A 27,830-nucleotide genomic window follows, 5' to 3' on the forward strand; every position below is an offset into this window, starting at 1 on the left:
GGAACAGAGGGATAGCAAGAAAGGAGAGTAAAAGTGAGAGACGTTAATGGCGAGAGCGTGCGACAGTGAGAAAGAGAGAGAGAGAGAGTGAAGAGGGAGAAGGTCAGACAGAGAGACAAGATAAAGAGACTGCGAGGAAGAAGAGAATGAGCAAGAGATAGCGAAAGAGAGAAAAGAGAGAAAGAACGTGACGGGGAGTAAGAGTGAGCGAGACCGTGAGAAAGAAAAGAGAAAAAAGAGACAGAGGAGAACAAGAGAGAGACAATGAGAAGGTGTGAGAGACAGAGCAAGTGAAGTGAAAGAAGAAGAAGGAGTGAGAGGGTGAGAGAGGCATAGACAAAGAGAGAAGATAAAGAGACGTCGAGGAATAAGAGAATGAGCAAGAGTTTGATCAAGAGAAAGGAGAGATAGTGAGAAAGAGAAAAGAGCGAAAGAAAGAGACAGACAGACAGACAGAGAGTGAGTAAGAGTGAGAAAATAAAAGAGCAGAGAGTGAGATAGAGAGAGACTGTACGAGGGAGAAGAACAAGAGATAGACACTGAGAAAGAGAAGAGAGAGAGAGACAGACAGAGATAAGGTAAAGAGACAGTGAGGAGGAAGAAAAGAATAGAAGAGATTGATGAAGAGAAAGATAAGAGAGATTGTGAGAAAGAGAAAAGAAAGAGAGAGAAAGAAAGAAAAGAGCAAACGAGAGAGAGAAAGAAAGAAAAGAGCAAACGAGAGAGAGTAAGAAAGAAAAGAGCAAACGAGAGAGAGAGAGAGAGAAAGAAAAGAGCAAATGAGAGAGAGAGAGAAAGAAAGAAAAGAGCAAACGAGAGAGAGAGTAAGAAAGAAAAGAGAAACGAGAGATAGGGAGAGAGAGAGTAAGAAAGAAAAGAGCAAACGAGAGAGAGAGAGTAAGAAAGAAAAGAGAAACGAGAGATAGGGAGAGAGAGAGAGTAAGACAGAAAAGAGCAAACGAGAGTGAGAGTAAGAAAGAAAAGAGCAAACGAGAGAGGGAGAGAGAGAGAGAGAGAGAGAGCGAGTAAGAAAAAGAGAAACGAGAGAGAGAGAGAGAGAGAGAGAGAGAGAGAGAGAGAGAAGAGCAAACGAGGGAGAGAGAGAGTAAGAAAGAAAAGAGAAACGAGAGAGAGAGAGAGAGAGAGAGGGAGAGAGAGAGGGAGAGAGAGAGAGCTCCATCCTCAGCTCTCAGAGCTTGGAGGAGAGGAGGCTCGTGCACGCGCTGTAAGGTGGACATCACGACACGTCTCGCGGCTGTGTTGAACACGTTTTCCGTGAGGATGTGAAGATCTGCGAGGAGGACACGCTCCCCGCCGGAGGATCAGGCAGCTCGGGCTGATTTGTTCGCGCGGTTTATCGCTGGATCTGGACCTGTTCGTTTTTTTTTTTTCAGCAGCTGTCACACTCGCGCGCTGCGCTCCGTCTTCATTAAGTCCGCGCGAAGCGACGCGACCGCCGTGCGCGCGCTCTGCGCTCCAGGAGAAGACCAACAGCCTCGTGCCAAACAACCTCCAGTTGTATTTCTTTCTGATTACTGTCCGTAGAGAGCCGCTCACGAGGGGGCTGTTTGGGTTTGTTTACTCTCTCTCTCTCTCTCTCTCTCTCTCTCTCTCTCTCTCAGCCTCCCCACATTCTAACAAGTGCTGATCATTTCCACATGAACGCGTTTCAACGATTTCGTGACGTCGACTTCAACTAAATACGACTCGTTGTCATTTCCCTGCATAGAAGTTAAGTTTTGTCACGTGCAAACTTAGGAAAAGGGTTCCATCTAGCACCATAAAAGGGTTCCGTAGTTCATCTCTCTGGGAGAACCCTAAAGGCTGCCTCGAGCCCTACAGCAAAAGGTTTCCATTTTGGAGTAAAAAACCTGTGTTAGGAAGCTAGAACAATTGGCATTTCTTCTTAACCAGCACAAAGCAGAAGAAAACTGACCAGAGCTCCAAAGACCTCAAACAAGCCAGTGTTATGTTCCTCCCAGAACATCTGGTTTCTGACCTGACCACGGAAACGTCACGATTACGACAATATTACAAAAGCGTAAATGGTATGTTTGTTTCATACGCAAGTCGCGATTTTATTGCTTCGTGAGGTTGAAAAACGACAATTACGACTCGCACGTCCCAACAAACTCGTAAAAAAAAACAAAAAAAACAACGACTCGTAAACTATCCGAAAGGTTCGATCGAGCACCTGAAGGTTTGCTCTAGAACCCCACAGTAATAAGAGTTTCTTCGGAACGTTTCACGTTAACCGTCTGAAGAAGATTTCTAAAATCGTAGCGTGTAGCTCGGAGGTTTTCCTAACGACCGTGGTACGCTAACAACAGTTTGATCTCTTCGTAACCAACACGAAGCAAACAGGAACGTAAACAGAGCGGCACGATACGTTTCACTCTCGATTTCTCCAAAACCCAACGACGGGGGAAAAAAACAAGCCGGCGGTTATTTCCGTAAGGTTTCGTAACGTTCCCGAGGCGATGACGTAAAAAAAACGATAAGTATAAGCGCGGGAGGATTTTTGATCGACAAACATTCGCTGTATTCCGCGTAAAATCGTCGTCCTGACGTTGCCCGCAAAGCTTCGAGAAACGACCGCGGACGATTTCAAAAACGGTCGTTTTTCATACGTCACACGTCTTCTGAAGTCCGCCATCGTAGCCGAGTTCGGCGCGATTCGTGACGTAGCCTGTTTTAAAAACCCTTCGCCGTTTCGTGACCTTGTCGAGGCGTGATTTTAAAATCGTAGCACACTAGCACGTCTCGCCGTCGATTTCGATAACGCAAAATCAAAATCAAATCAAAAACTATAGCGTCCGTTCGTTCTGTTTACTTCTGACGCGACTAGCGTGCTAAGCGTAACCGTGACTCACAGTCATAAATAAGGGTTAACGAGCGGTTCACGAGGACTGGATTACAGTATCGGTCTCTTTTCCGTGGGAACGCCAGATCAAACGAGCGATTTTTTTTGTCTCCTTTCTTTTTTTTTTTTTTTTTTTGCGTAGGCAGGAAATTGCTACTTAAAAACGTAATGCAAATTTAGACTTTTAAAGCCAAGCGCTGGTCCATGTCGAGTGGCTCTTATTGTTGAGAGCGTCCGTGAAATTATACCGTCTGTGACTGAGGATCCAATTAGCTGCTTCCAGAACCCCTAATAGATGCACCAGACGGAAGCTTAAATGCGAAATAAAATCGTCTCGAAGGGTGAAATACGTGTCCACTACTGATAGTAGCTAAAGCTGTTCATAGCAGGAGCGTCACCGGTGGGGATTCTGGATCATGTGCACGCTGTAGGCACGTGAAAGTGGCGAGTTTTTTTTTCCCCGTGTGAGAGAAGCAGGAATCGCTCTGAACGAACGGCGCCAAGACGATGGATGTGAAAGTGGAGCCGGCTGCAGAGACAGACGGCGATCATCCGCCTCCTCTCCAGGTGTTCGCTCTGACGTCCACGCTGCACGGTATCGCTCACATCTTCTCCAACGAGAGAGTGACGGCCAGATGCTGCCTGTGGCTGCTGTTCTTCCTCGGCTCCTTGGGCTTCCTGCTGTACGTCTGCGTGGACCGAGTTCAGTTCTACCTGGAGTTTCCGTACGTCACCAAAGTGGACGAGATCGTGGCTCCGGCCATTCTGTTCCCCGCCGTCACCTTCTGCAACCTCAACGCCTTCCGCTTCAGCAAGGTCACGCGCAACGACCTGTACCACGCAGGCGAGCTGCTCGCAATGCTCAACTCCAGGTGACTTGATTCTACTCTACACTACTCCACTCTACTCTACTCTATTCTGTTCTGATAACGACTTATTCTTTTCGCCACTGATTTTATTCTTCATCTGTAAAGCGCTATTCTATACTATTCTATTTTACTCTGTTCTTGTCTCAGAGCTTCATTCTGGTCTCATATAGCATAGCTCTATCATTTTCTTTTCTTCCCAAAAAGTTTCACACCATTCTATACTATTCTATTCCGTTCCTTTCTACTCTATTCTATTGATTTCTTCCCACAAAGTTTCACTCTATTCTATTCTATTCCATTCTACTCTATTCTATTGATTTCAACTATCGTTGAAACGAGCGCATCAATATGAACCCGTGATTTATAGTGGTGGCTTGGTGGTTAAGGCTCTGGGTTACTGATCAAGCCCTGGCACTGCCAGGCTGCCACTGTTGGGCCCTTGAGCAAGGCCCTTAACCCCCTCTGCTCCAGGGGGCTCCGTATCATGGCTGACCCTGACCCCAACCTCCTGGCATGCTGGGGCATGCGAAGAAAACAATTTCACTGCGCTGTAATGTATACGTGACCAATAAAGACTCCTTATCATTACACAGATTAGTGCTTGACATTATTTAGCAACTTCTGCTGACTGTTTGAGCGGAATGTTTATGTGCCTCCCCATGAGGAAGGTGTGAAGTTAACACTGATTGTGGTCAAATCCTACACAGACAAGCATGCAGTGTAGGCATGCAGCCATAGCAGCGTGTGTGTGTGTGCGTGTGTGTGTGCGTGTAAGTGCATCTCTGGCAGAGAGATATATGCAGCACCGGTCGAGCCAGTAGGGTCCCGCTGCTGTTCTGTAGAATTGAGTAGCAAATGTCATCAGAAAGCAAGTTTTTTTCTAGGTAAAGCCCTCAGGGTGGCTGGGCAGGGCCTCAGGGTTATTGAAGTGAAACATTTTTTCCACAGAATCTCGAGATTAGATGTTATTTTTGGCTTTGCTTTTAACATAAGCTGCCATTTGGCACTAGGAAATAGAGTGAAAGGTTTTCCCTGCTGCAGTGTTGCGGAGCAACAGTGTGACTGGGGTCCAAATTTGACTTTAGTTATGCCTGTCGCTGTAGTCTGGCTCTGAGGTACATGGATACACCAAGGGACATTCACACACTCCCGTACATTCTCTTTATTTTGTTTAAAACCTTATGAATTTATATAATTTATCGTTATTCAGCCTTTGTGTGTGGGGGGTGGGGGGATGGGGACCTTGCGTGGATGTCTAATTGCTGTTATGTGGTTAAGTTGTCAAAGGCGTCAAATCGTCTTCAATCACCATAATTACTACTCATTTCTCCTAGGGGTTTGAATTTTTCATATCTGAATGAAATCAAAATCTTTGTCGTCCCCCCCCCCCCCCCCCCAATATTTTGTTTATATAATTTTCATGCATTCATTCATACAGACATTTCATAAAATTTTGTATTTCATAAACTGTTGTTTAATACGTTATAGTATTAAAAATACTGTTTAATACTCTATTTAATTCACACTACTTTGAAAAACGAAAACCCTGAGGCTCATTCCTGCCCACCCTGAGGTGCCCTTCCTGACAAATTTGAGACTCATTCCTTCCCAAACTTAGGCTCATTTCTACTCTAAGGCTTCTTGCCCAACCAGGGACTTTTGACCAACCTGATGCTCATTTCTGCCCACCCTGAGGCTTTCTCCCCAGCCTGACACTTCTTCCTACCCTCCCTGAGGCTTCCTGCCCAACCTGAGGCTTTCTCCCCAGCCTGATGCTTCTTCCTACCCTCCCTGAGGCTTCCTGCCCAACCTGAGGCTTTCTCCCCAGCCTGATGCTTCTTCCTACCCTCCCTGAGGCTTCCTGCCCAACCTGAGGCTTTCTCCCCAGCCTGATGCTTCTTCCTACCCTCCCTGAGGCTTCCTGCCCAACCTGAGGCTTTCTCCCCAGCCTGATGCTTCTTCCTACCCTCCCTGAGGCTTCCTGCCCAACCTGGGGCTTTCTCCCCAGCCTGATGCTTCTTCCTACCCTCCCTGAGGCTTCCTGCCCAACCTGGGGCTTCCTGGGGCTTCCTGCCTATGTTGAGGCTTCTTGCGCATCCTGGGGTTTTCTGACTTACCTGACACTTCATAATGCTCCCATTGAGACTTCCTGCCCAGTCTAGGGGTTCTTAAATCCAACCCTTTGCCCAGCGGGGTTCATCTTGCCCAATATGGCGCTTCCTCTTCAATAACTTCAATAATTTCAGCATTTTTCTCCCTCTGTTTCAGATACGAGATTCGGGATGTTCACCTGGTCGAGGAGAGCGTCCTGGAGGCACTGAAGATCAAAGCTGACTTCCAGAACTTTAAGCCTCGCCCGTTTAACATGCTCGAGTTCTACAACCGAACGGGCCACGACATCAGAGACATGCTTCTCTCTTGCCACTTCAGGGGGAAACCGTGTCGACCCGAAGACTTCAAAGTGGTGAGTGCGTCTCCGTTCGCTCTGGCTAGCTGTGGTTTCCTGTATTCCGGCCCTGAGGTGTTTACAGTGGCACGAGTGGTGCTGAATAACGAGGAAACAGGACACGACAGGACATAATTTAAAGGCTGGCAGACGGCGAGGCTCACGCTCAGGTTTCGCTGAGTATTTGCCAGGATTAATCCTCAGTGATGCTTGAAGAGAGGCTCAGACAGGACCAACTGCTGACCGAGTAATAGCACTGGAGCGTAGTAATATTTGATGTTTCATATACGTGGGTGGGGGGGGGCAAAAGGAAACAATTTTTGCAGCTAAGTTGGAGGTGATGGTGCATTTCAGGACAATTATACACCTCTTTGAGGTTGCTATGGTGATTGTGTTCTCCTTGAGCTAATATGAATGAATCGCCCCATTATACACACCCCTGGTCTCAAACAAGCCATTCTTTTCACAGCAGTGTGCTTGTGTGTAGCTGTGTCCTACTTCCTTAAGCTTCATACCACCACAACAGGCTCATTTTTCTTTTTTTTTGGAAGTCTGGAAGACTGTATGATTCTTCTAATTATCCCTGTCACTTTGTTCCACTCCATATGCGCTTTGAGAGAGCGGTACAGTCAGTCTCAGCCTCCTCTATGTTTTTTTTTTCTTTTTTCCTCAGGCTACTTTAAGCTCCCTGAGCAGGACCAAAATACCCTACCCCGCAGCTTTTAAAATAGGTCAGCGTTAAATATTAAATCCACCGAGAGAGGTGTGCTGGAGGGTGCTGGGAGATTTCAGAGCTCGCTCAAGCTCTTGTTCTTTCCCGATACTGATACAGGGGGGAAACTAGCTCTGAGAAATAAACCAGACTTTGTATTGATTTCTTCAAAAGTTCTATGGAAAAAAAACAAAAAACAAACCTGATTAAAATTCTCATAGAACCTAGTCTATAAAATATGACATCAATCATTCAATGAAGTCCAAAAACTCATTTTTTCGTAATAATAATATTTTATGCAGAAGAAACTGTGCTGTGAACATCGCCTCAAGCCGCTACCACAAGTCCAGCTGCATGTATGGCTATGGTTCTCAAAGTAAGGTCTATTAAACAAACCCAGGGGGTCTTTAATTCTGTTACAGTGGTGGAAACCCAACCGTATCAGAGTTATTATGCCTATAAATGATGGGAAATGGAATCTAATGACTTTAAATAAAAACCGGTGAAGATTGACAGAAAAACTCCAAAGTATAACTGTACATATTTAAATTATGTGATTGATTAGGGGTCCAAGCACCAATGGTGCATAGGCACCCTATCGTAATGATATGTTTTCTTCTTATATTAATAATAATTATAATACAAGAGACTATGCTTTTATGAAATTTGGCACAGTGATAGAGGACAGTCTCAGCTACCTACACAGCAATTTTGGTGTACAGCCCTCAAACGTTCTTGCGGCATCGACAGGGCAGATTTTAGACATACATTTGCGATAATAACTCCACAAGGTGATGTTGTAGAAATCCGAGTGCACGTTCCTCTCGTCCTTTGGGTCATGCCATGCGTTCAGCATACATTCATTGGAAGCTCGAAAATCGTGAGTTCAAATCCTGCACCATATAACTGCACTGCTGAGCAAGACATTTAACCCTCAACTGCTCAGTTTCTTTCTCAGTTGCGAGTCACTTTGCATAAAAGCATCAGCCACATTATAAATAACCATTTTCCTTCATGAGCAGCAGGTTTACTAACAGGAAACTCAAGGTCAAACTAGGTCGATACCAAAAACACTAATAGCAGGACAAAACCAAAACATAATACAAAGCAAGGTTAAAATACACCAGATATCAGAATTCTCATCAAAGTCCAAGGGCTTGACTAAGGCAAGATGCGAAAAAGGCAAGGCCATACATGAAATTACAATCCGAAATAGCACAGCTCACAAGAACGCCTGGCAAACTTTCAGGCTCCGTGACTAGTGAACTGTCGATGTGCTTTATATAGCGTTCAAACAGGAAATGCACCAAAGAAGCGTTTAAAAATTCGGGCGAGGACACCCTGTGGCAGTCTGGAGGGGAAATGTCCAGGCTGGACGTCACAGAAAGTTTGCCCCCGCCCATGATTTCTGATCGCAGAAAGGGAAATTGTTCGTCTGTTTTAAAAATTAAGGGTAAAAAAAAATTCTCCATACTCTAGTGCATACGATGTTCCTGTGCTTTTTCTATTTTACTTTCTGTTCTGCGTTCCAATCAATTTCCATTCATTCTTATTTCCAGATGTTAATTTATTTATTTAAATGTTATTTATTTATTTATTTATATATATATTTAAAAAAAATATATATATATATATATATATTTAAATATTTTATTACTATTATTTATTTATAAATGTTACTTATTTATTTAAAATTATTTCAATATTAATCTATTTCAATTTACAGGATGGTTCCTCCGGTTTATTGTAGGACTAGATGGAAAAAAAACTTCTTTTTTTTTTTTTAGCGTTAGCATTCAGTCGACATACAGGATCCAACACCGTTCCCCAGCCTACACTTTCTCCCTAGGTCCCCAGCCCACCTCTACGAACGATGTCACATCAAACACTACTTTTTCCACTCGACTGTCCACAATAATTTCTTACATGTCAGGTAACAATGTGCCTGGCAGGGGGCCATAATTGGAGCTGCCATTATTTCACCCACGCAGTCTGCAGAGCTTCAGACATGACTAAGAGTTTTAACGCTTTTGTTCAAAGAGTTGTTAGAAAGACGGATGGTGTAGCAAGAAACCTTTAGAGCTAAGTAAACCCATTTGACCATGGCTCCTTATATAAACTGCATTAAAAGCTTCTTCTCAAACCAAAATGCCATTTCTCACCAGGAGCAAAGTTGGAGAAACCGTCTGGTGAAATATATGTCTGTCTTTAAGCCTCGAGCTCTTCGGCAACTTATTGAATTGTGGTGGGACATAATGTACTGTAATCTGTAAACATGAGCAAAACTTCACCGTTGTCGCTGAACGCTGTAACGTCGTAGAGGCGGAATACTGGAAGATCTTTTGCTCAAATGTGTTCATTTGCCCTATGTATGGAGATTTTTGGTACTCCCTGTAGATACGAAGAGAAGCTGTGAGAGAACAGAGTGTCTCTCAGACAAGCATACCCAGTCATATCCTGTTATTGAGAAATAATAAGTATATAACTGTATAAGGGATGGCTTTAGTACTGACATATAAGGCTAGAATATTAAAAAATAATCATAATATTTCGACGAAAAATCAATCTACGGCTTTTTACTTCTCAACCCTGTGTGAAAAAAATCGAAGCTGACAGACGTGATATTTCATCTGTAAATGTTAGCTGTGACGTTTGATTGAGATGTCACACCCTGACATTTATCACCGTAGCCATTTCTTCCACTTTTTTTTTTTTTACCCCCACTAATGCAGCGCTCTTTCTTCCCTGCTTCCTTTCTCGCTCTGTCTCTCTTTCTGTTTTTCTGTCTCCTGATGGATTGCCGTAATGACTGCTCTCTATAATTCACACTGTTTTTTTATTTTTTATTTTTTATTATCTGCTTTTTCAGCCAAGTGGACCTCTTCCACACAGAGGTTTTCAGTCAGGCAGTCATTAGTATCAAAGCTGGTTTGTTTGATGCGCTCTAAAACAGCTGAAGGATGGAGTTCAACATCAGTGTAGACTTCAGAAGCCGAGTTTACCCGAGAAAACCGACGCGGTTAGGCTTTCTTTGTAAATGTAGATGAAGCAAGGTGAGAATGTAAAGGTGAGAGTTGAAACACGGAATGTTTCAAAGACGTTTGAGTCTCACACTGGGTTTAGTCGAGTGCTCCTTCTATTTTATAGATTAGGAAGGAGGAAAACACTACTGGTGTGCTGTTATAGGAAAATAATCAATGACATGCCGGTGTGATGCGGTCCGATGCAAACCGGAGTTACTTTTACCATCCTGACAATCAGTGCGTGTACATGGACAACGACAATCCGATATGAACCCGATTAAGACGATACTCTGATTAAGAAACCAGCATGTAAACAGAGATTATTGACGACCTTAATCCGATTAAAGTCACACTCGAAGTAAACACAAATGGAATTAAGACGTGTGGAGTATTCCTGTTTTAGTCGCGTTATCGACGTGCGTTACAGACACGTACACACCTTAATCACGCTATCAACGTCGTGTGGGAGTTTTCACCGCATTTTGCGACAGGACACGATCACACACGGCAGCGCTCGACCGTTTTAGGGCAAACGAGAGAGCACGGCTGCGTCCCAAACCGCGTACTTGCCTACTATAGGCCTGTAGTAGGTGAAATACATGTATCTCGGCTACTATACAGTAGGTAAGTATGCGGTTTGGGACGCAGCCCACGGTTTCAAGCGGTCGTCTGTTTGCACGTACGGCACGACAAATAATTAACCGCACTCGAAGCGTTCGTAAGAATTTTAAATAAAAACACCCAAAACTGTACACGGTCCCATAACGAAGACCGACCGTACGTCGATACGTGAAATTCCTGAGGGACGTCGGACGGCGCGGCGCGGTGACGTAATGACGTGTGACGTTAATCGCTCTGTGTTCTAGAACACGTAACACAGGAACACGAAAGGAGTATTCTAAAAGCGACTCATGTAAACACCTTAATCAGAATATCGTCTTATTCAGAATACGGTCAGTAATTAGATTACCGCTGTCCGTGTAAACGTAGTCATTGATTGTTGTCCCGATGTGTTTTATTCATCTTATACCACCCTTTTAACGTCCTGTAAGTAAGTCACTCCCTGATATCACTTACGTTATAGCAGCTATAAGCACTTGTTCTTTCGTCGACCTCGTTTTCCTCTCTCTTAAAGTTAATCGCACAAGCAAATCAAAAACTCCACACGGCTTGTCATGTTTCCGAGAAGCCAAGAAATGCAACTTCATCTGTCCTGACGAAATTACAGCGTCGGAAAACTTGCAAAGCACTTACGCGGGGAAACTCCTTCCAATGATGTTCAATAAACATTTTACAGGAAAAAAAAAAGCATTATCCATAAAAACCCGATTATGTGGAGCGTCGGCCGTACGAATCCCTGTGGGCCGCATTAGAACGAGCGTGTTAATATAAACCTGTGATTTGCAGCTACACTAATGTCAGAGCGGCTGTTATAGAAAATTAAGCAACACCTTCTGAAAACTAAGCAACTGGGGTTGTGTAAATTACAAATGCGGTCATGTGAGGAAGGCTTATGTATTCTCTCTAAGTGTGAAGCAGGATTTTGTAGGCTACTATTTTGTATATTGTAATGTGCTATTTTAGACTTTTTTTGCTATCCTGACACACTCAGAAATTAATAATGAACACATGTGATGCAGTGGGATGACAGAAGTCAGGAAAACAAAGAACATGTGGTCAAATATTGATTAATTATGGATTTACAAATGCAACGGTAAATAATGAAGAGAAACCAAAACGGCAGTGATGGAGACCAAAATGTCCTTAATATTTACTAATACATGTGAAGTGTTTGTAATAACAGTTTGTGGATATTTATCCCTGGCCCGTTTGCCACACCCTCTTCCCTTTGTGCTGCAAGTGGACACTGGGGTGATGGAGGTGATGCGCACTGATACACAGCAGGGTGGAAATGGGGCTGCTTTAAAAGCAGAGACTTGAGTCAGACAAGCTGGTCAGATCGATTGGAGAGGAGGGAAAACCCAGCGGCTCAGTGCACACAGACTGATGCACCTCTGTAGAATTTCTGTCACAGTCCTCAGGCAGAGCAATCGAAAGAACGTCTGTGAGTTCCTGCAGAGGAGCAACGAGCCTTATGACATTAGCAAGGTGGGGCAAAAAAGAGTTATGGGCTTTGTTGTGGGCTTTGTCTCCTTTACAATAGATGTAATCTGTAAATGTAGAGTCATATATCATGCCCTTGAGAGCTTTGCACACACACACACACACACACACACACACACACACACACACACACACATACACTGTGTGTAGTAGCAGAGAAGGTGACCTCACTGATGCTTTTCTCAGAATTAATGTGTAAGAATGCACCAACTATGCCATTAAATGTAACTAAAGGTGCAGTGTGCACTACTACTACTATTACTACTATTACTACTACTACTACTACTACTACTATTACTACTACTACTACTATTTCTACTACTAGTATTACTACTATTACTACTACTACTACTACTATTACTACTATTACTACTACTACTACTACTACTACTATTACTACTGCTACTACTACTACTACTATTACTACTGCTACTACTATTTCTACTACTAGTATTACTATTATTACTACTATTACTACTACTACTACTACTATTACTACTATTACTACTATTTCTACTACTAGTATTACTACTATTACTACTATTACTACTACTACTACTACTACTATTACTAGTACTACTATTGCTACTACTATTACTACTACTACTATTACTAGTACTACTATTGCTACTACTATTACTACTATTACTACTATTACTACTACTTCTACTACTATTACTACTATTACTACTATCATTACTACTATTACTACTACTACTATTACTACTACTACTATTTCTACTACTACTACTATTACTACTACTACTACTACTACTACTATTACTACTATTACTACTACTTCTACTACTATTACTACTACTATTACTACTATCATTACTACTATTTCTACTACTACTACTATTACAACTACTACTATTACTACTACTACTAGTATTTCTAGTACTACTACTACTACTATTATTACTACTACTACTACTACTATTACTACTACTACTACTATTATTATTACTACTACTACTACTACTACTATTACTACTACTATTTCTACTACTAGTATTACTACTACTAGTATTACTACTATTACTATTACTACTATTACTACTACTGGTATTACTACTACTACTATTACTACTACTACTACTACTACTATTTCTACTAATACTACTACTACTATTACTATTACTACTGCTACTACTACTACTACTATTACTACTATTACTACTACTACTACTATTACTACTATTACTACTACTAGTATTTCTACTACTACTACTACTACTATTATTACTACTACTACTACTACTATTACTACTACTACTACTACTATTTCTACTACTAGTATTACTACTATTACTACTAGTAGTATTACTACTACTACTACTATTACTACTACTACTACTACTATTACTACTACTACTACTATTATTACTACTGTTACTACTACTATTACTACTACTATTACTTCCACTATTACTTCCACTATTACTACTACTACTACTACTATTATTACTACTATTACTACTACTACTACTACTACTATTACTTCCACTATTACTTCCACTATTACTACTACTACTACTACTATTATTACTACTGTTACTACTACTACTACTACTACTACTATTACAACTATCATGATCCGTTATGTTTTCTCTGCGTCTTATTAACAGAGCGGTTGGATAAAAGCGATATAACACTCACAATCACGACGTGGTACTGAATATCGGCACTGTGGCCTCGTGCCTAAAGCTGAATCACCGTCGTGCCGATATCCAGTATAGCAGCACTTTTTGCTCATGTGGTACTGCTTAAATATGACCGAATTCCCTGCCTGTAATGTGCCTGGAGCTTAGTGGCAGAAACGACGCACAGCTGTAAGCACATCTGCTCATCCACATTATTAACAGCTGAGTTAATAAATCATCAGTCCATTAACACACTGATTCTGATGTAGTGTGACTCTTATCCGCCGGTACAGAAGTGATGCATGTTGGTGATATTGCTCAATGCAATTAAAGACGTCGATTTCCATCAGCTAATAAAGATAAAAGTTAAATAGGATCTGATGGTATTTCCATCTTGACTCGGGCTTACTTTCACTTGGGCTCATCTTAAGACTCGATCTTGGCTTGTCCTGGTCTTGGACTCGACAGTGGCGGTCTTGACTACAGCCTCTCTGAATTGATATGTCCCATAAACAAGGTTCCATCATATCTCTTTGGGGGAAAGTGGTTCTGAGCAACACTCCAGGAAGCTCTCGCTCTTTTCTATCATCTCCTTTAAAACGCAGAGCAATATATAATAAAGTATAGGCGATGTTTAAAAGGACGTTTTAGAGAAGCGGCGCTTCCAAGTGATTTAGTTAAGTCACGGTCACGTGACCTAGTAATTACCGGGCGCAACTTGCGTGGCCACGCCCCCTACGAACAAAGCCAAAACAGTGAGTTAGTATCATAAAATGAGGAGTGTTGTACGCGTGGAATATTTCGTGTCTCCGCTTCTCTTCTCCTCCCTATCTCTGATCTTTTTTATAGAGATCGCTCTATCCCGTGTAAATCGATCACAATTACTCCAGCAACATCACCGAACAGGAACATGTCCGGAAAGTCTTTTAAAAAAAGACAGCAGAAACACTAAAAAGAAAGCATCTCAGTCAGGAATGGAATTACGATGCTATATATATATATATATATACACAGTAACTACGGAAATATTGGCACCCTTTATGAGAACGCACTTAGATTACTGTATAAAATAAACAGTACACAGAATAATTCAACTGTTTTACTCAAGAACTGGAGAAACCTCTCATCTTCCCAGCGTTCTTATGTAAACAGGTGTGGGAATAAAACGTATGCGTAAGCCGTAGCTCCGTCACGATTGTTTGTCGAGACCAAATCATGAAGATTTCGGGCTGTTCTGGTTCTGTCAAGGTGGTGTGACGATCACACCGTCACGAATTCCATTAATCAGCCCAAAATCAACTGATTGCCTCTGACAGGAGGTTAAAATGTAGCCATAGATCAAATGTCAATGATAAAGCCCACAAAGATAGCGTCATATCAACACAGGAAGGTTTGTTGGACACAAAGTCCTTGTGTTTTGAAAGGACCAGCTGAGAATATGGTGGAAGGTGGTGGAAATGTTGTGCCAAGATCCTGAACAAATGTCTCCGAGCGTATTAGACGTTACAGGAAGAGCCTCGGTGCTGTTATTCTCTCCATGAAGGCTTCACTGAATGCTAATAATAAGCAGCGGCGGACTGGACATCAGGAAGCTCGGGAATTTTCCCAGTGGGCCGCTCCATTTATCCGTTGTTTGGGATGAACGTTTTGTTTTTATTGTTGTTGTTTTTTTGTTGTTTTTTTCTAAATCTAACCCTAACCTTCTAGTAACTTTAGTTACTAGAACAAAATCATTTTGCTTTTTTTCATTTTTGAGATAAAAGGTTTTTGGGGTTTTTTTTTTGGTAATGAAGCAGTTTCCCTTCTGAGATCCAACCAGATGTCCCCACAAGGTCAAAACTAGCAGATATTCCAGTCCTTATGGTGACATTTGAGCCTCACCGAGATATAAAAACACTATACTATACCCCCCACCCCCCCCACCCCTTCCCAAACGCCTCCCACCACACACACACACACACGCACACACATAAACACACGCACACACACACGCACACATACACAAGGGCTCGGTAACTTAAGATATGAAGACTGTTTCATGACCTTTTTTTACACCCCAGCACACACACACACACACACACACACTCATACACACACACTCACACACAAACACACACGCATACACACACAAACACACGCATACTCAAGGGCTCGGTAACTTAAGATATGAAGACTGTTTCATGACCTTTTTTTACACCCCAGCACACACACACACACACACTCAAAAAACACACACACACACACACACTCAAAAACACACTCACACACACACACTGCAGAAAGCAACTAATGCCCAAAGCAATTGTACTTAAAGGAGCTTTAATAATTTATCAATGTATCAAAGAAATATATGGACAACAAGCCCACACTGTGTGTGTGTGTGTGTGTGTGTGTGTGTGTGTGTGTGTGTGTGTGTGTGTGTGTGAGTTTGTGTGTGTGTGTGTGTGAGTGTGTGTGTGAGTGTGTGTGTTTCTTTGTTTCTCTTTATGGGTGCCGTTACCATAGTAACAGAAGCTCTCTAATAACTCAGCAGGTCTAAATGGTACCTTCTCTCTCTCTCTCTCTCTCTCTCTCTCTCTCTCTCTCTCTCTCTCTCTCTCTCTGTGTATGTGTGTGTGTGTGTGCGTGTGTGTGTGTGTGTGTGTGTGTGTCTTTCTTATTAGCTTTCCCATGTAGTGTAATTCTGTTTTATTTGCGAATAGCAAAATGACTGAGCTGGAAATCAAACCACCACCATCTGCAGATATGAGAACTCTTTGTGTGCTTAAAAATGAGTGTGTGTGTGTGTGTGTGTGTGTGTGTGTGTGTGTGTGTGTGTCAGTAGCAGTAGCTGATATTTTCATCTACTGTTTAATTCTCAGTCTGGACAATAGTAGCGTCTGCTCGCTAAGCTGCTAAACAGCAGACTCAACTTCACTGAAGAAGCTAGTGACAGCTGGATAGCTAGACCTATAAATAAACAAAAAAACAAACACAAATACTCAAACATAACTTTATTCTTGCAATTTTTATTTTTTATTTTTAGAATATTTAATAATTACCGTGATAAAATAACAAGCTGTACGACTTGTGTACGTGACGACGTTAAAAGCCCTGAGGCGATATGTTTCAGTTTAAGATGTCAGTCACGTTCATTACCGTTTCACTGATTGGCAGTTGATTACGAGGCTCCGCCCCTTTGAGAGCGCTCCAAATCATCTTAAGCCATGTATCCAAATGGGATATGTGAAAAGTGCAGTGTCCAATAAACATTAAGATGTTTTTGTGTACACAAAACCCCAAGAGACACACGTTGTGTGGGCGTGGCCCAAAATGACATGTTAAAATCCCATCCATCCATCTTCCATACCGCTTATCCTACACAGGGTCACGGGGAGCCTGGAGCCTACCCCAAGGAACTCGGGGACACCCTGGACGGTGTGCAAACTCATCGCAGGGCACAACCGCACACACACTCACACACACATTCACACATTACAATTTGGAAATGCCAGTCAGCCTACCAAGCATATCTTTGGACTCGTGGAGGAAACCGGAGTACCTGGAGGAAATCCCTGAAACACACAGAGAACATGCAAGCTCCGTGCAAGCTCCTTTGGTCCCATTAAAACAGCCCAGCTTCACTGAGTGTCTATCAGCTGTGTCTGGGAGTTTAAAGGAGATTTTCACCCCGGCTGCACTGAGCACCGAAAACAGTCTGCGTTAAACGTACGAACAGCGCGATATTGCAATACTGTTTACCCTAACGTAAACATTTCACTGCCTCATTTTAAGGAACTTTTACAGGTGGCCGGTAGTCTTAAAGCCTCTGGTGTGTGTGTGTGTGTGTGTGTGTGTGTGTGTGTTTTCAGGTGTTCACACGCTATGGGAAGTGCTACACATTTAACTCGGGTGAGAGCGGTCCACCACTGCTCAGTGTGAAGGGTGGGATGGGGAACGGCCTGGAGCTCATGCTGGACATCCAACAGGATGAATATTTACCTGTGTGGGGAGAAACAGGTGTGAAACCACACACACACACACACACACACACACACACACACACATCACTTCACAGACAGGTGGATCAATGATAGTAATAATAATAATAAGAGGAAGAATTACAATATTAGGAACACTGTGTTTGTTTCACTCATACTTCTACCTGTATTACTTTCATATTATTCTCTCTCTCTCTCTCTCTCTCTCTCTTTTCTTGCTGTCTCAATCAGATGAGACGTCTTTTGAAGCAGGGATCAAAGTTCAGGTTCACAGTCAGTCTGAGCCGCCGTTCATAGATCAGCTGGGTTTTGGCGTCGCTCCGGGATTCCAGACCTTCGTGTCCTGCCAAGAGCAGCGGGTACGTCGTGTGTGTACTGGAAATGTCACATTCTGTTAAATACTGCGTTTGAATTTTAATTACTTAAAAAGGTGTGTATATATATATATACACATACATACAGTGGTGTTTGAAAGTTTGTGAACCCTTTAGGATTTTCTATACATCTGAATAAATATGACCTTAAACATCATCAGATTTTCACCCTCAAGTCCTAAAAGTAGATAGAGAGAACCCGATTAATCGAATGATACAAAAATATTATAACTTGGTCATTTATTTATTGAGGAAAACGATCCAATATTACATATCTGTGAGCGGGGAAAGTATGTGCACCTCTAGGATTAGCAGTTTTATCTGAAGGTGAAGTTAGAGTCAGGTGTTTTCAATCAATGGGACGACAATCGAGGGTGAGTGACTGAGCGCCCTGTTTGGATTGAAAGAACAGGGACGTATCGAAGTCCGATCTTCACAACACGTGTTTGTGGGAGTGTATCGTGGCACGAACAAAGGAGATTTCTGAGGACCTCAGAAAAAGAGTTGTTGACGCTCATCAGGCTGGAAAAGATTACAAAACCATCTCTAAAGAGTTTGGACTCCACCAATGCACAGTCAGACAGATTGTATACAAATGGAGGAAATTCAAGACCATGGTTACCGTCTCCAGGAGTGGAAACCAACAAAGATAACTCCCAGAGCAAGACGTGTAATACTCCGCGAGGTCACAAAGGAACCCAGGGTAACTTCTAAGCAACTAAAGGTCTGTCTCACATTGGCTAATGTTAACGTTCATGATTCCACCATCAGGAGAACACTGAACAACAATGGTGTGCGTGGCAGGGTTGCAAGGAGAAAGCTTCTTCTCTCCAAAAAGAACGTTGCTGACCGTCTACAGTTTGCTAAAGATCACATGGACAAGCCAGAAGGCTATTAGAAAAATGTTTTTTGGATAGATGAAACCAAAATAGAACTTTTTGGTTTAAATGAAAAGCATAATGTTTGGAGAAAGGAAAACAGTGCATTCCAGCATAAGAACCTTATCCCATCTGTGAAGCACGGTGGTGGCAGTATCATGGTTTGGGCCTGTTTTGCTGCATCTGGACGGCTAGGACACTGATGGAACGATGAATTCTGAATTATACCAGCAAATACTAAAGGAACCCGTCAGGATATCTGTCTGTGAACTGAATCTCAAGAGAAAGTGGGTCATGCAGCAAACTTTCAAGCATCTATATATATATATATATATATATATATATATATATATATATATATATATATATATATATATATTTGTTTTCATGTGTGATGCTTATTTTAATTCCTTTCCTGCCACTGCGTTTATGTGTGTGTGTGTGTGTGTGTTGATAGTGGACTCTGTGTGTGTGTGTACATGTTTTTAAATCTAATCTGCGTCTCTGTTTCTCAGCTGGTGTTCCTGCCACCTCCGTGGGGGAACTGCAAGATGAATTCGCCGGACTCTGACTTCTTCAGCGCTTACAGCCTCAGCGCGTGCCGCATCGACTGCGAGACGCGCTACCTGGTGGAGAACTGCAACTGCCGCATGGTGCATATGCCTGGTAGGCCATGAAACAACGCTAACACACAGAATGTCAGTGGTGTAGAACTCGGTGGACTAGCTCCTGGTTCTGCGGTTAGGGATATTGGACTCTGACTGGCGTGACCTTCTTCACAACCTTACTGCTTTTGCACGCATACAGTCCGAGACGGATTACTGAGCGATTCAGAGGGCCTCGAAGCCAAAGCCATCACATAACGTCGCTCTTATTGCCTACACAGATTCAAAGGCCTAGAAGTCTCCCTGAAAGACTGGAGAAATGGCTTACACATTAAGCATCACTCCTTTAAAGTCAGTGTTCATCGCTTTAGATTTCTGCAGGACTTCCTGTAGGTAATCCTCCGTATTTTGCTGAAATGGTGCAGAATTTGTCGGGCATCCTTATACCTCCACTTCGTATTCATGCGGAATCGCACGTTCCCATTTGTATATGATCGAATGTTACGTTTTCTTTTATCGCTAAAACCTTATGTGTTTTAACAATAAACGTCATACCCTGCTGGGGGAGGTGGAAGGGGCGGGGTATAGGGGATATATATACAGCACCTAGGTGCCCTGATCTTTTAAATATAGATATTGTTTATGACTTCTTCTTCTTCATTATTGGGTCAGTAACAAAAACATTTGCTCTCCAAAACATTCTGGACCAAAATGAAATTCATCACTCAGGAAAAATGTTTGCATGTGAGTAAAGAAAGTAACAGTAATTAGGTAATGGACCACTATTCAGACGTGAAATGAAAACTGGCTGTCAGGCTGTAGCTGCAAAAACAGAAGCAAGTGTGGCAGACTGTGGCAGATTCTCCTTATTAAAACTGCACCGCGTCTACCTGAGACCACTGGTGCATCCGTAAAAACTCAGGCTTGTCACGCCTAATATGGACTCGTAATTCATTGCTGTTTACTGCGCTCGCAATTCTGATTGGTCAGATGATGTGGATTAATGATCTGTAACAGCAGCTCTGACCGCAGTGCAGGTTTATATGAATGCGCTCGTTCGTATATGTTACTGCTGCGAACACGTAACACGGAGCATAACGTACTGTCTGTGAAACGTCTTGGTCCGAATGAAAAATTCTGTAATTCCATCTGATGTTAGTGTTTTTATGACATTGTTGCTATGATTGACTAAATGTTCCTGTTGGAAGAGAACATGTGTTAAGTGTTTTGGTAGACATAGTGTATTGTGTTAGTGTTAACGAGTGGCAGTTGTGTGTTGTACGTGTGTTGGTGCGTTACGAGTTCGGAAAATTTGTTAAAAGCGTTGAAGAAATTCTCAAAACTGTAATCCTCTTTTATACTATTTGTTTTGTTTTTTTTGTAAAATAAAGCGTGCTATGAGATGTTCTCTGTACTGCCCCTTCAGGTGACGCCCCGTACTGCAGCCCTGAGCTCTATAAAGTGTGTGCAGACTCGGCGCTCGGTAAGAAACCAAGCAACGTTATTAGTGTGTATCGTACTGAAGAATACGACAGAGGCTGTTTTGCTTCGGACATATCAGACACGAAAATGTTAAAATACGTGTGTATTTCATACGTTTCCGCGTACATGGCTCATTTTTCAAGCTATATAAAGAAAACTCATTTCTTCTAGCCTGTAACCAGTTCATGTTTAATGGATTATATTTATGGGTCAGTCTAGAACTTCTTGTTTTTTTTAACTGCTTTATCTGTTTGATTGATCTGATTTTTACTCGGCTACATTGCTGATGTGTTGACTAGCATGCGAGGCTTTTAACCATTTCCATACCAGTAGAGCCCTCGGGGTACACAAACGTTTGCTCGATGTAGCGGACATCGTTTTGATCGTTGTAGTTTTTCCCGTATGTCCTCAGCGTACCTGGTGGAGAGGGATAACGAGTACTGCATGTGTGAGACTCCGTGCAACACCACGCGCTACAGCAAGGAGCTCTCTTTCGTCAAGATCCCTAGCAAAGCCTCCGCAAAATACCTCGCCAAGAAATTCAGCAAGTCCGAGAAGTACATCACGTGAGTGCTCGAGCTGATGACGAGCTCAAGGGTACAGTTTAAAATGGCGACATGTTGGCTAACACTGTTGTTAGCTGTGTTTTTTTTTTTGTTTTGTTTTTTTTTGTTGTTTTTACAGAGACAACATTCTCGTTCTGGACATCTTTTTCGAAGCTCTGAACTACGAGACCATTGAGCAGAGGAAAGCCTACGAAGTAGCAGGACTGCTGGGTGAGTTCGTTATTACCGAGTAATTCTCTTTAACCTTAGCTTTACTTCATTTAATCATTCGGGGTGAACTCACCTCCGTGAGGAGCGCTGAGATTTCTCTCTCAGGAAGAGATGAGTACATGAAAGTAAAATGAGGTTTTCTGTACAGAAACAGGTATTCATTTTTAGTTAGGATGCCTCGTTCATCTCTTCTCGGATTACGGCGACGTCGCTCTCTCGTCACTGAACCCGTACGTTGAGTACGTTACAGTTCCTAATCAAAGGAATATTGAATATTATGCCTTATGAAAGGGCTGGATATCCTACAGCGCATAGAACCGAATGCTCGAATCTGATTGGTCGGAAGGTGTGCGTTGAGTCTTGGTTAGGGAGACAGAGGCTGGTGAAGGACGAGCGATAACGTATATACTAACTTGTCTTTTAGATGTTCGACAACATTAAGTCTTACTCTAGACCATTAAAATGCACGATGTGCCGCTCATTAATAAATTAAACACTGTAGTCTTTGGCAAATTGCTGTGGTATGAGTGGAATTACACACTCCAGGACATTCGGTTAAACTAAAACAGTGCACTTCGGGGGTCGCGGTACTCGGCTGACGCGTTGTGCCACATCACACCCCCATCACAAGTATATCATCTTCTTTATTTAATGTAAATTGGTGCAGTACAAATGTAAGGGCAGTAGTGCAGATATTTTGTACTACATTGTACAATGTGTGATGGCATCAGGATAACGCGATGTGTGTGTGTGTGTGTGTGTTTCCAGGTGATATTGGAGGACAGATGGGACTCTTCATTGGCGCGAGCATTCTCACTATTCTCGAGCTCTTTGATTATCTGTATGAGGTGCGTTCAAAAGCTCATGTGTTTTTTAAACCTGTCTATAAATGAAAGTGAATTCTGACTGATCTGGCAACCTGTCTCCTGTACAAATGAATAGCACTTAGTAGACATGAGTATAAAATGTGTAAAATGAGTGTACATGTAAACAAATATATATATAATTAAAAGAACAGCATTGATTAAAATATACTGTATATCAGTACATTAGCAGTTTATTATATCTGTATAAAGGGTTTATATCTTGCTATTATTTAGGGGAGTTTTTGTGTTATTCCTGAATGTCTATGAAGCACATTAAGTGATTTTTTTTTTTTAATTCATGTCTCCATGATTTCTCCCTGACACCCACAGTTATCATTAATATTCATTAGTTTGCAAATAGCCCGCTGAACGATTTTTGAAGCATTTTGCTTGTCAATACGACGAGCGTTGGTAACCCAAGCAGAAAAGGGCTGATTTATTATTTAACGTAATGAACCCACAGGTTAACTCGTTCGCTTGCACTCGTATCGACCCGTGTGTGTTTTTCTCAGAGAAATGAGCAGTAGTGATTCGTCATTGGCTAACGAGTCGACTCACGGAGTCGATCCAACTGTTTTAACTCGCATATACGAGATTTTTTTTTTCTTAGGCTGTAGATGTATGCAATGCGGTATCATTTCATCAAAATGCTTCCATGGAAACCTTTTTAACATCTGAGCTGTTTGTTGTTCTTGAAACAATTTCAGCCATAACACCTGTCAAAATACTGCGAAATTTGTCTGGTTTAGAAGGAAAAAAAAAAAACATCAACGAGCCGAGCAACTCTTATCGGTCGAGCTGAGCCGAACGCGTCTAATTCACTGGAAAGAGACAAAATTCCCATGACTGCACTCTGTTTCTACACAACGTTCAGAATCACTTCACAAACATTACATGAGAGGTTCATTTTCAAGAACCCACCTCAAACGGGCGTATAGCCGCCAATCAACATACAGCACCGCCGAGAAACCATACCGTAATTATACAATTACGTGCAGCTCTCTAGTCAAAATGACAAATAAAATGAACCTTGAAATGCCTATGATATTGTTCCTTAAATGCGAAACTGCATAATCTGTGATCTTCCAACAGCTCTGCCAACTCCTCCTACTCACACAACTGCTCAACTCATTAGTCATGGGAATTCCAGCTCTTTTCAGTGAATCAGATCATTTGGCTCAGCTCACCAGTAAGAGTCGACTCTTTTGGATCCCAAACGGCTCATTCCGTCAAAGCTCATGTCTCAACCAATGTGATGGTGAGCAGATATGACAAGCGTTACGTGCTGAACAGAAAATACTTCATTGCCAATATTCCAACAGTATAACTAAACATAATACCGTGTCTGTATTTGTGATGTTCACCATTACGTGATGTGACGTCCCACGTCCACGTAGTCAAATCGCACGAGCAGCTCCGGTTCTCTCGATTTACCCCAATTTTTTTTTTTATTTCCTCTGCGTTACTGAGAATAATACATCTAGGCTTGTTTGCTAGCTGCTACTACCTGTGACTAGGTGATAAGCGCATTCTTATGTTGTTGCATTGCAGTATCACGTCACAAATAGTGCTCCAGCCAGGGTTTAACTGCAAAAAAAAATAAAAAGAAATCCGAGACTGAAAGGTGCTTCAATCAGGTAAACCAGCGTTCCATGGAAACCTCTGATTGGTACAAGCGAAGGAACCCAAACAGTCTTGGTGATACGGAAGGGAAAATGGTCAGCTCAGCCGGGCCTAAACATGATAGCGCGTACTGAAACGAAGCAAACTGTGCCACTCATCCTCGCTTTGTAATTCTCTCCATCTCTCTCGTTCTTTTCAGGTAGCGAAATACAAGCTGTGTCGCTGCTCGGAAAAGAAACATCAGAACGACAGCAGCGATCATGACACGGTGATGGGGCGCAACGACGTCAAATGTCACGTCAGTCAGTTTCATTAGCGACCTTACTGTTATAAACCTGCGCAACCAGTGTTTCAGTGAAACACTGTCCTGTACATCCTATTTCTCCTGCGCATAATACAGCTTCTATTTAGATCACTGTATATATAATGTCTATATACGCTACCGGTCAAACCTTTAGACGCACTCATTCTTTATTTTCATTTTTATTCCACATTTTAGAATAATAATAAAATCATCAAAACTCCGGAACTATGGGAATGATGTCGTGATAAAAAAAAATCCCAAATAAATCAAAATAATTTAATATTTTCGCATCTTTAAAGTCGACGCCGTTTTCGCCTAGAATGTCCGGAAATTGGCGTTTTCTCGAGCGATTTCTTGAGGAATTTCCCCGAGATGGTTTTTAAACAGTATTAAAGGAGTTCCCACCGACGCCGGACTCTCATCGGCTGCTTTTCTGGAATATTTCCCTCCGATTCGTCCGTTTAAAAAAAAAAGATTATTTTGTAAATAAAATGTTCGTTTTCTAATGAAAGAAACGAAGACGTCGGCACGATTATATTTTGTGTCCGCGACACCGATTTCACACGTTCGATCACATGCCTTCGGGTCAAAAAGGGTTTTAACATCATGAGAAACTTTTCAGTCGGGCGTCCACAAACTTTTGACCGGAAGTGTACTTAGATGGGGAAAAAAGTCCATTTATAACCAGGCAGTCTGGGAGAATGACTGCATTTTGAACTTCATTCACACAGGCTTTCCCGAAAGAAGTGTACGTATAGAGACGTGCATCGACGCGAATTGAAGTCAGAGGAGTTCTGAAGTGCGCAGTAGGGAAAAAAAAAAGGCGAGATGTTTTGTTTTTAAGAGAAATGCTCGAAAAGTTTTTTTTGTTTTTTTTTGAAATCACGTCCTGTTTTGTGATTCTCTTTGATATTGAAGGGTTTAAGCAACAGACTCTCCAGACGAGTCTTTTCTAGTGTGTTTTCTGACCTTCAGGTTGTGTTACTTGAAGCGTGGCGTGTTACAGTTTTACTCCAAAGTGTTTTGAATCATCGTGTCGAAAAATTAGTACTAGAAGACTTTCCATTGGTTACAATTATATATAAATATAACGCAACACTAGGAACAGGATAAAGGCTACAGACTTGACGCAGAGCTGGGGTTTATCAATGAAATCTACGCCAACGCTAACGCTAACACTAATGTTTATCTCGTGTAAGAGATAACAGCAAGTGAAGGGTCCTGATTTCGGCTTGATTTTTGCGGTATAACGCTGATGTGTTGCTAATTTGTTTAGAAAACAAATGATCCTGTTGTCATTTCCTGTTCACTATTTTTACCCCATTTCCTTTTTCCAATTTTCTCATTTCCCAATTCCCATCCACTAGCGAGCTCTCCGCGATCTCACAGCTACCAAACAGCAATGCCGAAGGCTACCTTGCTATTCTTATTTGACACAAATGAGTCCTTTATTTTAGCAATTACGCATTTATTTTTACATATTTTTTTTTCTAGTTTATTAACCGGTTTATTTAACAGCAGCCAAACCTGTCAGAATATCATATTCTGTAACCACATGTTCATCATTATTCAACATTACCGAAGTTAGCTAGCCAGCTTTGCCTGCAGGTTCCGTCGATGACGTTTTCGGTGTACCGTAGTGACGCGCTCGAATAATTTGCATATCGAATGTGATTTATGAACGTAACTTCCGTGACGTAGCCTAATTTGTCATTTATACCTGTTGTCATGGTTACATAGTATCAAGTACCACTGATTTTGTTTTTGTTTTTTGACTGATTAGAGGTGTACCGATATGATCAAATATCAGACACCAAACCAGCCAATCAGAAACGAGTATTTTCCGTGAGGAATGTTTTTAAAGCAGGAAGCGGACTGCACAGCTGCCTGAAGTCGTATCATGATTAAAACACCACACACATACACACAATTCAATGTGAGCTCCTTGATGATGTCATCATCCTGCACCTGCTCACAGTGCGACGCTAAACTCGAGACTCGGCCAGCGACTTTTGCATGAAAGCTCTTGACCTGTGTGTGTATGCTGTATTATGTTTGTCGGCATGTTGTCCTAAGGGTTGTAATGCACGTAGGAGCGTGAGTGTGTGTGTGTGTGTGTGTGTGTGTAGGAGTGTCAGCATTGTTTTTATGTGCATGTCTGAGAACGTGTGTACGTCCATGCATGTGTGTGTACTTGTAGTCGTGTGTCAGTTATGTTTCGTGTCCTGCAGGACAGACGAGCATTTTGAAAAGACTAAACAAGTCCAGATGAGTTTCCAGACCTTACTGTGAAGCCACGCCAAACTGAAAATCCGTTGAGAACACGCCACATACGTGTATACAGGCCGCCCGCTGTGTTTCTCCTGTATGGTGAAGTTGCATCCTTCTAGCTCTGTGGTGCTTGTGATGATTTAGGTGCAGTGTGTATTAGGGATGAGCGATATGACAAAAAAAAAACAATCATATCATGGTACTTGAAGACCACGAAATGATATGATATGATACGCTACATGTGTCATGATGTATAGGATTATTAATAAACTGCCGGCTAAACAGTGTTGCTTTTAAAAAGCTATGAAAATCTGTGAACACATGATTTAACACTGGGGAGGGGGGGGGGAATAGAGGACTAATTTTACAATTCTGAGCAAAAACGGTAACATTTTACGGTTTTAAGGGTTCAATACAAAAGTGTAACATCTAATCATCTGCTTCCAATCAGAGTTTACAGTACAACTAGGATTTAAAAGACATGTTTAAATGGTTTTTTTTGTTTTTTTTTAAGATACACAGCTTGTTTCACAATATATAGGTTTGCTAACAAACTGCCTGATTTAAAAAAAAAAATTATAATAATACAAAAACACTGAAAATTAAAAGGAGGGAGGAAAAAAACTCCACAAACACTTAACATTTTACAATTTTAAAGATCACAATGTATGGGTTTACCAAGAAACTGCAAAAAAAAAAAACCCAGTAGCATTGGGGATTTTTAATATGAAATGTGAAAATGTGACATTAATTAACACTAAAAATATATATCAAATTTGTTAAATACATTTAGTTAAATATCTAAATTAGTTGCTTATAATCAGAGTCTGTGTCCGTAACGGTATTAAAAATGTATTAAAATATGACAATACCTGTGATCTCTGAAAAGAAACTGTATATTGTGACCTAATATATCACGGTATCGATATTATATCGTCATATTGCCCAGCCTTAGTGTGTGCAGTCTCATAAACTCAGACAGTGGACT

The 27,830-nt window shown here is 41.7% G+C and overlaps 1 protein-coding gene across 1 annotated transcript; it reads left to right on the forward strand.

The window, feature by feature from the left end:
• Positions 1-202: 202 nt before the first annotated feature.
• Positions 203-27,830, forward strand: asic1a (acid-sensing (proton-gated) ion channel 1a). The gene is made up of 10 exons (XM_017467009.3): positions 203-3,735; positions 6,001-6,196; positions 17,535-17,682; positions 17,895-18,022; positions 19,431-19,581; positions 20,947-21,003; positions 21,415-21,568; positions 21,687-21,778; positions 22,547-22,626; positions 24,467-27,830. The coding sequence occupies exons 1-10, from the start codon at positions 3,371-3,373 to the stop codon at positions 24,581-24,583; spliced, it is 1,488 nt and encodes a 495-aa protein (XP_017322498.1). The 5' UTR covers positions 203-3,370; the 3' UTR covers positions 24,584-27,830.

The sequence above is a fragment of the Ictalurus punctatus genome, chromosome 5, assembly GCF_001660625.3.
Source record: "Ictalurus punctatus breed USDA103 chromosome 5, Coco_2.0, whole genome shotgun sequence".
NCBI classification, from domain to species: Eukaryota; Metazoa; Chordata; class Actinopteri; order Siluriformes; family Ictaluridae; genus Ictalurus; species Ictalurus punctatus.

Excerpts from the sequence above, each read along its gene's own strand:
- asic1a (XM_017467009.3), top strand. The coding sequence starts at position 3,371 with ATGGATGTGAAAGTGGAGCCGGCTGCAGAGACAGACGGCGATCATCCG. Across the intron at positions 21,004-21,414 it reads GTGTGCAGACTCGGCGCTCG|CGTACCTGGTGGAGAGGGAT; the intron begins GTAAGAAACCAA and ends GTATGTCCTCAG. Across the intron at positions 21,569-21,686 it reads AAGTCCGAGAAGTACATCAC|AGACAACATTCTCGTTCTGG; the intron begins GTGAGTGCTCGA and ends TTGTTTTTACAG.